At 46.1% G+C, this 12,030-nt stretch overlaps 1 protein-coding gene and 3 non-coding genes across 4 annotated transcripts in view; 3 read left to right on the top strand and 1 right to left on the bottom strand.

Annotated features, from left to right (window-relative positions):
* The window catches only part of FANCI (FA complementation group I), a 60,381-nt gene extending 51,292 nt beyond the window's left edge, over positions 1–9,089 (bottom strand). The window contains exons 1-8 of the mRNA XM_083184177.1: positions 8,826–9,089; positions 7,169–7,270; positions 5,187–5,259; positions 4,867–4,997; positions 3,842–3,995; positions 2,340–2,397; positions 722–763; positions 411–534 (exon numbers count right to left, since the gene is read on the bottom strand). Coding sequence (XP_083040303.1) covers positions 411–534; positions 722–763; positions 2,340–2,397; positions 3,842–3,995; positions 4,867–4,997; positions 5,187–5,259; positions 7,169–7,252 — 666 coding nt within the window. The 5' untranslated portion in view covers positions 7,253–7,270; positions 8,826–9,089. The remainder of the gene's footprint in view (positions 1–410; positions 535–721; positions 764–2,339; positions 2,398–3,841; positions 3,996–4,866; positions 4,998–5,186; positions 5,260–7,168; positions 7,271–8,825) is intronic.
* Positions 9,090–9,161: 72 nt separating this feature from the next.
* TRNAR-ACG (transfer RNA arginine (anticodon ACG)) lies at positions 9,162–9,234 on the top strand. Its single transcript has one exon. It is a non-coding gene; the product is annotated as a tRNA-Arg (tRNA).
* A 282-nt stretch (positions 9,235–9,516) lies between these two features.
* On the top strand, positions 9,517–9,589 carry TRNAR-ACG (transfer RNA arginine (anticodon ACG)). Its single transcript has one exon. It is a non-coding gene; the product is annotated as a tRNA-Arg (tRNA).
* A 324-nt stretch (positions 9,590–9,913) lies between these two features.
* Positions 9,914–9,986, top strand: TRNAR-ACG (transfer RNA arginine (anticodon ACG)). Its single transcript has one exon. It is a non-coding gene; the product is annotated as a tRNA-Arg (tRNA).
* The last annotated feature ends 2,044 nt before the right edge of the window (positions 9,987–12,030 follow it).

Below are 12,030 nucleotides of genomic sequence, written 5' to 3'. Positions count from 1 at the left end.
GTCAGCACTGAATAAAAAAAAAAAGCCCATACAATGAATGGGCGGCCTGTGATTGGCTGAGCGCTCTCTCAGCCAGTCAGCAATTGCCTGAGAGTGCGCTCAGCCAATCACAGGCTGCCCATTCATTGTATAGGCTTTTTTTCTAGCACTGACAGCTCCCGGCTCCCTCTGCCCGGCTCTATGTGCCGCCTGTGTCTCTCTGTGCCGCCTGTGTCCCCCGCAGCGTCCCCAGCCCCCCCTGCTCCCCGGGTTTTTTACATGTGATAAATCGAGACGATTTATCACATGTAAAAAATGGCACATCAAGTGCCAATCTAATCAAGCTCCCCCGGGGAGCAGCCGGGGAAGTCAGGGGCGACTTGTCCTATTGTTTATATTAGCAATTTCTACACCATGCTACTGTACCTTACCTTAGCAGAGAGAAGCAGCAGCTGGTAAACCAGTGGGGGCATTTCTTGCAGATCTACCTTAGAAAGCAGCCTTAGAACTTTTTCCACTACAAACTGTAGTTCCTCTGCACTGAGTAACACATCCCTGAAATAGTGAGGAGTTAGGACAGTTATATACCTTATGATTTCTGCTAGAAAAACGGTATAACTGTCTAAGCTTTAGGGAAATGCTGTTCATGGCCAAGGCCATATGGGTAAATACCTTGCAGATCTATATGCAGACCGCAGCTTACCAAGTCCCAGAGAAGACCCATATGTATTTGCATTCTTACCTAAACATTGAAGTAAGAAAAATGACACACTGTGGATCCCATCTGAAAAAGAATGACATGCAAATATAAATATATTAACATTGGTAAACACATCAATGATGCAATTGTACTTTTGGGGTTTTTTTCTGTGAAAATTAAATTCTGACTCATTTGTGAGTTTTAAATAACAGCAACATCCTCAGAGATACTGTAGCCAATCATGAGTGATGAACAAAAATATACCAAGTAGAATTACAGAAATATCACTTCAGAACAAGAATTTCCACTAAGTTGTTATCCAGTACATACAACTATGAAACAATGGAAATGTGTCCAGGGAAGTGAGCGTAACACCATAATGGAGAACAATGTTCCTCTCTCCTGTGACTGACTTGCTGCATCACATAATATAGGATCCTGATTGGACCAGCCAATGCAGCAGCCATATCTTGTTCACAAATTACTAATTTGTTAATGTCTTTTAGAAAATGGCAATATTTCCTACAAAAGGTAAATATGAATAAAGTGTTACATACAAATCCGGGTACACAGCATGGGGACCCAGGGAGGTGCCAGCATTGGCAAGTCCATATACACTTGCCGATGCTGGGCACAACGAGCGATGGCAAGGAAGAGTGGGGGCCATGCTGAGGAATGCAGCAAGGTTTCCTGTCAGCCCTGCAGCAGGGCCAATTGAGGAGGCCACCGACAATGTGCTGGTGCACGCATCATCAGTAACATCAACCGTACATACTGGACGATATTTCGATTTTGACTGTAGAATATTGTATATTGTGTACGGACCTATAGTCAAGAATGTAGGGGAGATGCATACAAATACATTTTTAGTTCTTTAAATATTGGGTCCCACTTCTCTGCAATATCACAGAGAAGCAGGCACCCATATCCCCAATGTATTATGCTGCCTAGAGCAGATTAGGAGACAGACCCATTACATCCTCCCTCTTCAGCTCTCCTTATCGGCGCCCACATCTTGACTGAGCATGCGTCGGCACTCTTCCACCCCACTTTCCCTGGCCGGTTTACGGAGCCGGTAGCGGGGACAGCACAACCCCTGTTGTGGAGATAGGGCATTGCCACCCTGCAGCTGTCGAAATTGATAGCTGCAGTAGGCCGAACAGCCAGGGTTACTGACCGTTCATACATTACCCTACATATCGGCGCACTATCTTTTAGATAGCAGCGCCGATATGAACAATGGCGCATAGTCATTTAACAAACCCCTGCAGCATCATACATGTGGAAGAAACGGTATCAGCCTACATAACACGTGCGAACACCACTTCTCCCCCATAACGTTCTTTCATACATCCCCCCAGTTCCCAGGAGCTATACAATTCATTCCTGTAACAGTCTCCCATGCTAAAGGAGGGGCACCCTGCAGTTACAGCATGACGAACACTCACACTTCGCCCTGAAGAACTACTTTATGTAGATTTCTGCTCTTAATTCAGGAGGGTATGAGCAGAAATCCACAATAGGTGCAGCCTTGTAATTGAATAGCTCCAGGGCTCTTTAGAACGGAACTAAATTTACAAAAGGAGAGGCCAACACAAATTACGTTTACAATATAAACAAAAGTCTGGACAAATAAGTAGACCTGAAGAAATATACATACCGGCTAGAACAGAGACTGTTTATAATCTGCTTCTTACATTCCTCCCCTGTAAGTTCACCTGAAAAAAATTCAGAGGATCCATTAAATTAAATGTTTTATGGTTATAAGCAAATTTACCTCAATGGCTAATAGTATATATAAACTGAAACCACAATATCAGCATAGATTTAATTTCTAATAAATAATTAAATCAAAACCAAAAATTTCATGTAAAATGCATATTACAATAACATTCACATAATTATGATTTCAAATGTTTCAAGGGCCTGCATCCAAGCAGATCGGTGCCTGCTGGATCATGACACGATTTTTCAGACCTGAATTTAACAGGGCAGTCTGAGTCCATCAACATTCATTTAGACATGTACAGTATGTGGGCCCAGTGAGGTGTCTCAGTGGAGCAGTTTTTGAAGGGCTGCAACCTGGTTTCAGTACACACTTTCATAAAATGTTATTGATTCTGCATCTTATGGGCATAGAGTGTTCACTTTATCACAGGAGCAACCCCCTTCCTTAGGGACAGCTCCGGTGTCCCTCGTGGTTGAAAAAAAAAAAAAAAACGTACTAATGAAATGCTTTCATCTCATTGCATGGGACAATGGGACCGCCTAGCTGTTTAAGTAAATGTGCGGGGGTGTTTTTTTAAATTAGGGATGCCAATCCCAGGATCAATCATTTTTTAATCCTGAATCCCGGGGTTGAAAAAAATGCCCCAGGATTGGCATCCCTACACCCAATGTTCTTTCTGCATATGTGGCTGTTTGTGGCCACCTTCTCTTCTCTTCTACCTTCCCCTGATTTTCAGATTAGTTCATGCAAATCTAACTTGTGGAGGCATGGGTCGGGGTATAAAGGGGGAGGAGCCTGTGCTGTCAAGACTAAATATTTAGTGCCCAGACTCCTCCAGCCTTAACAACACCCACAGGGGTAAATTTACTAAGATGGGAGTTCTAGTAAAGATGGGATGTTGCCAATAGCAACCATATTCTATTATCTTCTAGAAGGTGCTAAATAAATAAGAAATACAATCCGATTGGTTGCTATGGGCAACACCCCATCTTCAATAGACCTACCATCTTAATAAATTTACCCCAAAGTCTCCAGTGTTCTCCCATTAAGAGAAAAGTATTTAAATCAGTAAGCGCAACAATTCTGTTTTCTTAAGTTGTCTTTTGATACAAGAGCCTGATCTAAAGCTTGATGTTAAAGGTGGTATCCTATTAGCCCCGTTCATTTTTTTCACGTGATTTTAGCCCATTTTCTCCAGTCAAAATTTTCTTTTGGGATTAGTGATAATTTCCCAGCCCAATGTGATATATTGGGTATTATGTGTAATCCCCAATAAGTGCTGGCATTGAGGGAAAAGTGCGTCAGCATCGGGGATAATGGGATGCCCCGGGGGAATCCATTACCAGCAGTAAGTTACCGCTGCTATCAGGATAACCCCCTAACAGTCACTAAGCTTAACCTAGACTATGTTGTGAGAAAATGCGTAGTTTTACCATTTCCATAGACTATGGATTCCTTTAAGGACAGTGCTTTGAGCACATTGGGGAACAGTTCCAAAGACTTTCCATTGGACAGGCTGCCGGCTTTCACTGCATCAACATACAAATTAGCCAGCTCAAGAAGTGATGCTCCTGGAAATTGATGAACCTGAAAGTAAGAATAAACCAAAAAATTATACAAAAACATGTAAAGCTTATATAGGACCATCTTTCGTCATCTTGAAAGGATATTTTGACATATGGCCAAATACAAAGTGCCAAGTAGAGACAACATCCCAGCACAGGATCCTCGTGGGGGGGGGGGGGGGGGGGGGGGGGGGGGGGAGGAGGAGTGGGCATTGGATGTGGTTGCAGGTCCCTGGAGTAAAGATAACTGTTCACCGTCTTTCCACTGCTCACCTCTATTTCCACTCACATATCTATCTTCAAATGTGGGTGCCGGATGACTGCCCGACAATCGGGATCCCGACAGTCAGTATACTGACATCGGAATCTTGACTGACGGTGTTTTGACAGGGGGATCCCGACTGAAAGGGCTATTCCCCCTTGTGTGGGTCCATGATCCCCATAGAGGGAGAATATAACCTGTGGCTAGCTAAGTGAGCCACCAAGCCCGCAGCGTGGCGAGCGTAGCGGGCCCGCAAGTGGCTTCTTTGCACTCATCCCCCAGTCGGAGCACCGCCAGGCGGGATTTTGATGCCGGTATACTGACTCTCGGGATCCCAATTGTTGGGCAGTCATACCACACCCTTCAAATGTACTCCCTGATAACATAAAAAAAAATAACTACAAATTTTCTTTGTACACTAAAAGCTGATAGCGGGTATGGGGGGGGGGGGGGGTATAGAGAATTAAGTAGGTTTGATGCAATTACCTAACCCACATGGTGAGCAGTATTCACAGACAAAAGGATAAATAATAATTTAACTTGGAGAAAACAAACAACTGTTTTCAGCAAGTACTAAATTATAATGATGTTTGTAATACACGGAACATGTAAAGGTGTGTGCAGGCTTTACCTCCAGCATCAACAGCCCTACAATTTCAGCAGCCACTTCTCTCTGTAAATCTCCAGATTCCACAAGTTCTATGCAGTGTTTGTAGGCAGTAACCCTCCGCCGAATGGCTACATCCTCAGAACATGAAGACCCTGCATAAATGAACTAAATTAAATCTGTGTGCAAGTCCCAATGTAAGAGCAACATGAAAATAATGAGAGTAAAAATAATGTTGTTAATAATTATTAACAAATGACTTTACATAATTCTGAACTAGTTTCAGTTTGAACACTTTGTGTAGTGTCATCAAATATTGTAAAAATATAACATAATAAATTTACCTTTAAAAATACCACGCAATAGTGCCCCAGGCTCCTTTCCGTTTACCGCATGTTTACTAATGAGCTTTACCAGCTGGAACAAGAAATAGAGAAAGACCATCGAAAACCAAACTATACATTTGTAGTTTAATGCTATTAGGTGTGGATTATTAAGAGGTGTACAAATGGTGTAAAGCTGTGTACACACGGGGGCAATTTCAGCACATATCGCTGGCAATATGGTCGCCGAATTGCCAGTGATTTCATGTGCTGTGGGAGACAATGCACTATGCACCAGCGACTTCTAGTCAAATGCTGTGTACACACGGGGGATATATATTGCTCTGCCATATATTGCTGAGCAATATATGGCTGAGCAATATATTGCTCAGTTTCTCCTGTCCATCAGCGACCAGAGATGGTCGCTGATGAAAAAGAAACTGCCGGGGGGAGCCCGGCAGTGGTAATCAGCTGGTCGCAGGAGCATGTTCCTGCAACCAGCGATTACCACAGGGGCAAAAACGGGAGCGCGCACCCGGCGAAATATCGCATGTGCACACTCCCATTGCGGGCAATATGGTCGCTCAGCGACCATATTTCCCGCGATTTTGGACAAAATCGCCCCCGTGTGTACGCACCTTATATGAGGTAGACAGAATAGCTTGCAATTTTCAGCCAAAATCGCTAATGAAAACGGTACAATGAGCAATATATTGCTGAGAGATATTACCAGTACACTAAGCAATATATTGCTGAGCAATTTTAAACCAAAATCGCTCAGCGACCAAATCGCACCGTGTGTACACAGCTTAAGGGCAGGGCGATTTTCAATAAGCACCTGGGCAATTGTTATTAAGGCCAAATACATGGCTTAGTCAAAATTGCTTTTCCTGCACTGTTATTTTGCCAGGTGATAGCAACAGCATAGGGCCGCGCATCGCTATCGGCCGCAGGGGAAAATCCCTGTACACATGGTGCAATCCTGGTTATCTGGTCTAAATTGCCTAGCACATCGCACCGCATGTACATGGCTTTAGATAGTGCTAGATAGAGAGTCAATAGGTCTACCTCAAAAAGTTGAAATGGTAAAGGTCAACATGAGTTTTTTAATGTTGTAATTAGTGTAACGTGTACACTCGGAACACTATTATATTATCCCTTGGTGCTGACATGGATTGTGAATTAAGAACAAGCCTGTAAAATAAAAAATAATAATGTCAACTTTGTCATGTCAACCCTTTGACCTATTGCATGTGGTTCTTTTGTGGTATTGACTGTCTATCTAGACACTTTAGATCTATCAACCAAACCAAATCCTATTATGTCTTGTTGCTACAGTAGTTACATTTTTGTGAATGAATGAGGAACACTAAAAGGGAGCATTATGTAAGAGATGCGACAACATTAGCGAGTACCAAGCAGCCTTTTGGAAATCCCTGGGTGACGCCTTTTTGCTATCTACAGATTTGTATAGTCATAGGAAGGCACCGGAGTAAGAAAAATTGAACTGTGACCAGGAGTGCCGGAGTTTTGCACGATAGATAGATAGATAGATAGATAGACAGACAGACAGACACCCATAGAGCCTGCCTACTCTGTATCTAATCTGACAGTGCAGATTAAAATGGTAGGATAACGTAACTTCATGTGCATCTTTGATCTACTGTATAAATTAGCACAATAAGGATATCAGTGGGTCACAGGTGAAATGATTGCAATAATTTAGGTTCTTTAGAGAAAATATCCCAAAAAGCTGCAGAAACTGTAGAAGACTGAAGATATTACACACTAGATTAATATTATATTAATACTACTATGTTTGTTGCCCCCACCATGACATCGTTTCTATCACCAACTTTATTATACAGTATATAAAATCAGACTTCTTGCATTCATTTATAGTTTAACTACGATTAGAAACATAAGTTAATGGCAATATAATTTTAACACAAGGATCAAGAAATAAAAAAGTTGATTACGACAGGCTGTGCAGCTGCTCTCACCTCCGCATCTCGGACAGTCTTAAGGTATTGCTGAAGTTCGTCTGTTTTCTTTTCAGCAGCTAGAGACAAGATCTTCTGGTCCATAGTTTTAAACAAGACACCCTAAAAGAAATAGCGCATTAGTTCTTCTACTAAAATTAATGCGAGCATAGGATGGAAAAGCAGCAAAATTTAAATGTTTCAGAGTAAAACAAAGGTAATGCTTGTGTTCTGCCATGGCAGGTGATGTAAAACTATAATTGTAACATGGTGAAATTAATATTAATATACTCTTGGGCAGAGTGCTACTCCAAGTAATACCCCTTTTACACCGCCGAAAAATCCGGGTCAGCGGCGGGTCAGACCCGGATCTGCGGCGGTGTAAATGGGGTCAAGCCGTGTCCATTTACATGGGTCCTCTACCCAGGTTCTAACCTGGGTAGAACACGCTCAGGACCCGTGTAGAGGCTGGTGTAAATGGTCCCACTACGGGTTAAGGCACCCGCAGCGGGTCCGTGCATGGCGTTCAGCGGTGTCACTGGCTTCTGCGGGAGGAGGGGGGTGTCTGCGGCTGCTGGGGGGGGGAGCGGTCAGGATGCTGAGGGGGGAGACGGAGGAGATGCTGGCCGCAGCTGCTGTAACTCGTAACTCCCCCTGCAGCTGCGGGGTCCCTGCGGGGGATGGGAACTAGTAGTTCCCATCCACCCCAAGGAATCCGCCACTGATATATATATATATATGTGTATCCCCGCATTGGCAACGAGCAATCATTTTTAATGACATCCACAAAAAAAAGCAGGGATGACCCAGGTTCAGTGAAAATGGTGCAGATCCAGGTCCGACCCAGGTCGAAGTGCTGTGTAAATGGGGTATAAAGCAGGGGCAGATCCTGGAAACTTCAGTGTTCAAAGACCAGGGTTTTTGGTGTAAAAGGGGTATTAGTTAATGTGGGGGACATGGGGGGGCAGACGGAGGCATCATCTCCCTCCGCCAGAGGCATCATTCCCCCCTCCGTCGCCAGACGGAGGTGTCATCTCCCCTCCCCAGCGTGAGGGTGGGTGACAGGCAGCGAGATCTGGCACCTGGGGTGAGGAGGGGTTCTGCACTTTGTCAAAAGCAGCCATCACAGCCAGGGTCGGGTAGCGCTGGTAGGCAGGGGGTCCCTGCGGCGTATGTGAAGTCAGCGGCGGGGTCCCTGCAGCAGATGTGAACTGTTCCCATCTGCTGCAGGGACCCCGCCGCTGACTTCACATACACTGCATGGTCAGGGACCCCTTGCCCGCCATAGCTACCCACGCTGCGCTGCCTTCCACCCGTGACCTGCCACCGCAGCAGTGGGGTGGCAGGTGTGGGGGCCCCGAGGCAACCGCCCCTATCGCCCAGTGGCTAATACGCCACTGCTTAAAATACTGCAACAGACATGAAGAAAACTGCAACAATTAGAATAGCCAAATTAGGGGGTCCAGTGATTGCAACACATCATTATAAATAAAAATATCCAGCATTGCTCCATGATTATTGGCAGTGCAATTGTTTTTTTTTTTACCCTACCACAGCATCTAGAAACAGCTATATGGGGGAGAATGCCCTGGTCGTGCAGATACACAAGGGTGCATCGACTGAGACACATTAGGAACCCGGGGAAGGACCTTATACAAGGGGGAACCTGGGCGCTCACCCCGACTCCGGCGGCAGACGGGGCTCAGCTCCAGATGACCTGCTCCCAGGGAACAAGCCGTGGCGGGTTCCGTATCTCCCGCGCCCGACGTCACTTCCCCGTCACAGTGCATTATGACATCCGGCTGTGCGGAGTGCCGCTGCCAGCGCCCGGTGCCCGCGCCTGTACATTGCCGGGGTGGGCGCCCGGCGCAGCGCTTAGGTCACAATCACACTCTGATAACAGTAGCTTACGGGTCACACGCGTGTCAGCCCACGGCGGGCGGGGGTGAGGGAGGGGGAATGACGCCACAGGGTGCACTACAGGACAGGGGGCAGCAGTAGTCAGACTCGTGCAGGGCCAGTGGCGCAATGGATAACGCGTCTGACTACGGATCAGAAGATTCTAGGTTCGACTCCTGGCTGGCTCGGCGGAATTTTTTTTAATGTATTTTATTTATTTCATTATTCTACCCGGGTGATTGGCTGCAGTGGTTCCAGCGTGGTACAGGCGAGGTGCGGGCTTGGTGCAGGCGGCGTGCTGGGCTCAGCATCACAGTCATCACCCTGTCCTCTAGCAGGGAGTGTGTGAATTGAAGTGTAACATGAGAACTGGCAGAGCATGGCATGGTCAGGGCAGCAACTCCTACACCCCTTGCAGCATGAGGGGGTATACACTGTGTATAGGAGAGCTGGGCAGTAAGCAGTGTGCAGGGCCAGTGGCGCAATGGATAACGCGTCTGACTACGGATCAGAAGATTCTAGGTTCGACTCCTGGCTGGCTCGGTGCCTTCTTTTTGTGTCAGTGCTCACAGATCCTGTTATATGATATTGCTTTACACATGGCCTCCTGCTAGCTGTGTTCTATGTTACAGCGTTCTTTATGTCACATTCTCTTATAGTGTGGTTCCCTGTCCCCATCATACTAACTAAACTGCTGCCAGTAACGTGGCACTGCTGTACTGTCTATGAAAGGGCGCAAGCAGGACGCTCTGCTCTGTATAGGACTGGGGGCTGTGCAGGCTGAGTTAGTAAAATGAATGAATGAATAGAATTAGTCCTGAGTCTGCATTTCCCCTGTGTCTGATCTCACAGGAGTCCCCTTATGCAGGGCCAGTGGCGCAATGGATAACGCGTCTGACTACGGATCAGAAGATTCTAGGTTCGACTCCTGGCTGGCTCGGCCGCATGTTTTGTCTCTTCTAAAATACTTATTTATATTGTACAAACAGAGGGATTATAACACTGCTTGTTCATTTGGTCACAACATTTTACGGCTGCTCCTACTCTTGTCCTAGTTATAGTACAGCAGCTGTGGGGCATAGGCATAGCCTCCGGGTTATTGAAGTTTTATTAGCAAACTTGAAAGGATAGATACAAAATGTTACTTTGGTTTTTAATCTCATACTGTACATAAGATGCACCATTACAATGTTTGGTAGATATATATATATATAATATATATTATATTTATACATCTATAGTGTATTGTTTATATACTGTTGATTACTATTATAACTAATGTCAGATTAGCTTTGTTGTGGGAAATTAATGAGAGTGTCACTACTTTATGTGCAAACAAATATTTCTGAACAGGAATGGATCATATGGTCGACAGACTCAGACTGAAGGTCGACATGCATTGGGTTGACCACGGAAGGTTGACATTGGCTTAGGTTGACAGGTCACTAGGTCAACATGGGGTTTTTCGTGTTTTTTTTTATTCCTTCTATGGCTCACTGCGCTCGCTATGCTTCAGGCACACTATTCTCCCACCACACTCTAGTGGATGGTAGGGCGTGAAATATCACCTGTCGTCACATGTCAGCTAAAAAAAACAACATGAAAAACCCCATGCCGATCTTTTGATTGTCGACCTAGCCCATGTCGACCTAATGCTGGTGTCAACCTAAACCCATGTCGACCTTCAAGTGTGTCGACCTTCCCCTTGTCGACCTAGTGACCAAATACCATCTGAACTGAGTTAGTATGTTTTACATATAACCATTTTGGTACTTGTGAGTTATCCGGGCTGCCGATTTTGTCCTTAAGTTTGATTAACTTAAGGACACCCGACCGACGCGATGCCCACGATTTAGCTCCAAATCGGGGGCATCGCGTCGGTCGTGGCCGTTATAAGGGGCCGCGACGCGATGCCCCCGATTTCCCATAGACAGTAATGTTAAAAGACACGATATCGGGGGCATCGCGTCGGTCGTGGCCGTTATAAGGGGCCGCGACGCGATGCCCACGATTTCCCATAGACAGTAATGTTAAAAGACGCGATGGACCCGATTTCCCATAGACAGCAATGTTAAAATAAAATTACAATGTGAAATTGGGCAATATGTTTTTAAAAAAAATGTTTCATGGCCCCCCACCACCGTTAACGCCACCCCGCTATTGACGCCAACCCGAAGCGTGGCGAGCGCAGCGAGCCCGCGAGGGGCGGCGGTACGCGTCCTCCGACCTTTTCATGCCCTACTATCCACTAGGGCGTGGAGTGAGAATAGAATAGTGTGGCGAGCGCAGCGAGCCACCGAGCCCGAAGCGTGGCGAGCGCAGCGAGCCCCGCGAGGGGACGCGGACACCTGTGAAGCCCGCAAGGGCACGCGGATACCTGTGAAGGTGTCCGCGTCCGCTCGCCACGCTTCGGGCTCGGTGGCTCGCTGCGCTCGCCACACTATTCTATTCTCACTCCACGCCCTAGTGGATAGTAGGGCATGAAAAGGTCTGAGGATGCGTATCGCCGCCCCTCGCGGGCTCGCTGCGCTCGCCACGCTTCGGGTTGGCGTCAATAGCGGGGTGGCGTTAACGGTGGTGGGGGGCCATGAAACATTTTTTTTTAAAACATATTGGCCAATTTCACATTGTAATTTTATTTTAACATTGCTGTCTATGGGAAATCGGGTCCATCGCGTCTTTTAACATTACTGTCTATGGGAAATCGTGTCGGAAATCGGGTCCATCGCGTCTTTTAACATTACTGTCTATGGGAAATCGTGGGCATCGCGTCGCGGCTCCTTATAACGGCCACGACCGACGCGATGCCCCCGATTTCGGGCGCGATGAAAAAATCGGCAGCCCGGATAACTCACAAGTACCACCATTTTATTTGCACTTTGCACTTCATTAATTGGCTCCAAATGTCTTAAGCCCCCCACACACACTACACAACTGCGGCCACTGACTGTACATACTTAACCATATCAGCCGCCGATACTGTA

The sequence above is a fragment of the Crinia signifera genome, chromosome 4, assembly GCF_055691185.1.
Source record: "Crinia signifera chromosome 4, ASM5569118v1, whole genome shotgun sequence".
Taxonomy (NCBI): Eukaryota; Metazoa; Chordata; class Amphibia; order Anura; family Myobatrachidae; genus Crinia; species Crinia signifera.
Note: the sequence above shows the minus strand (reverse complement) of the source record. Positions and strands in the feature narration are given on the sequence as shown.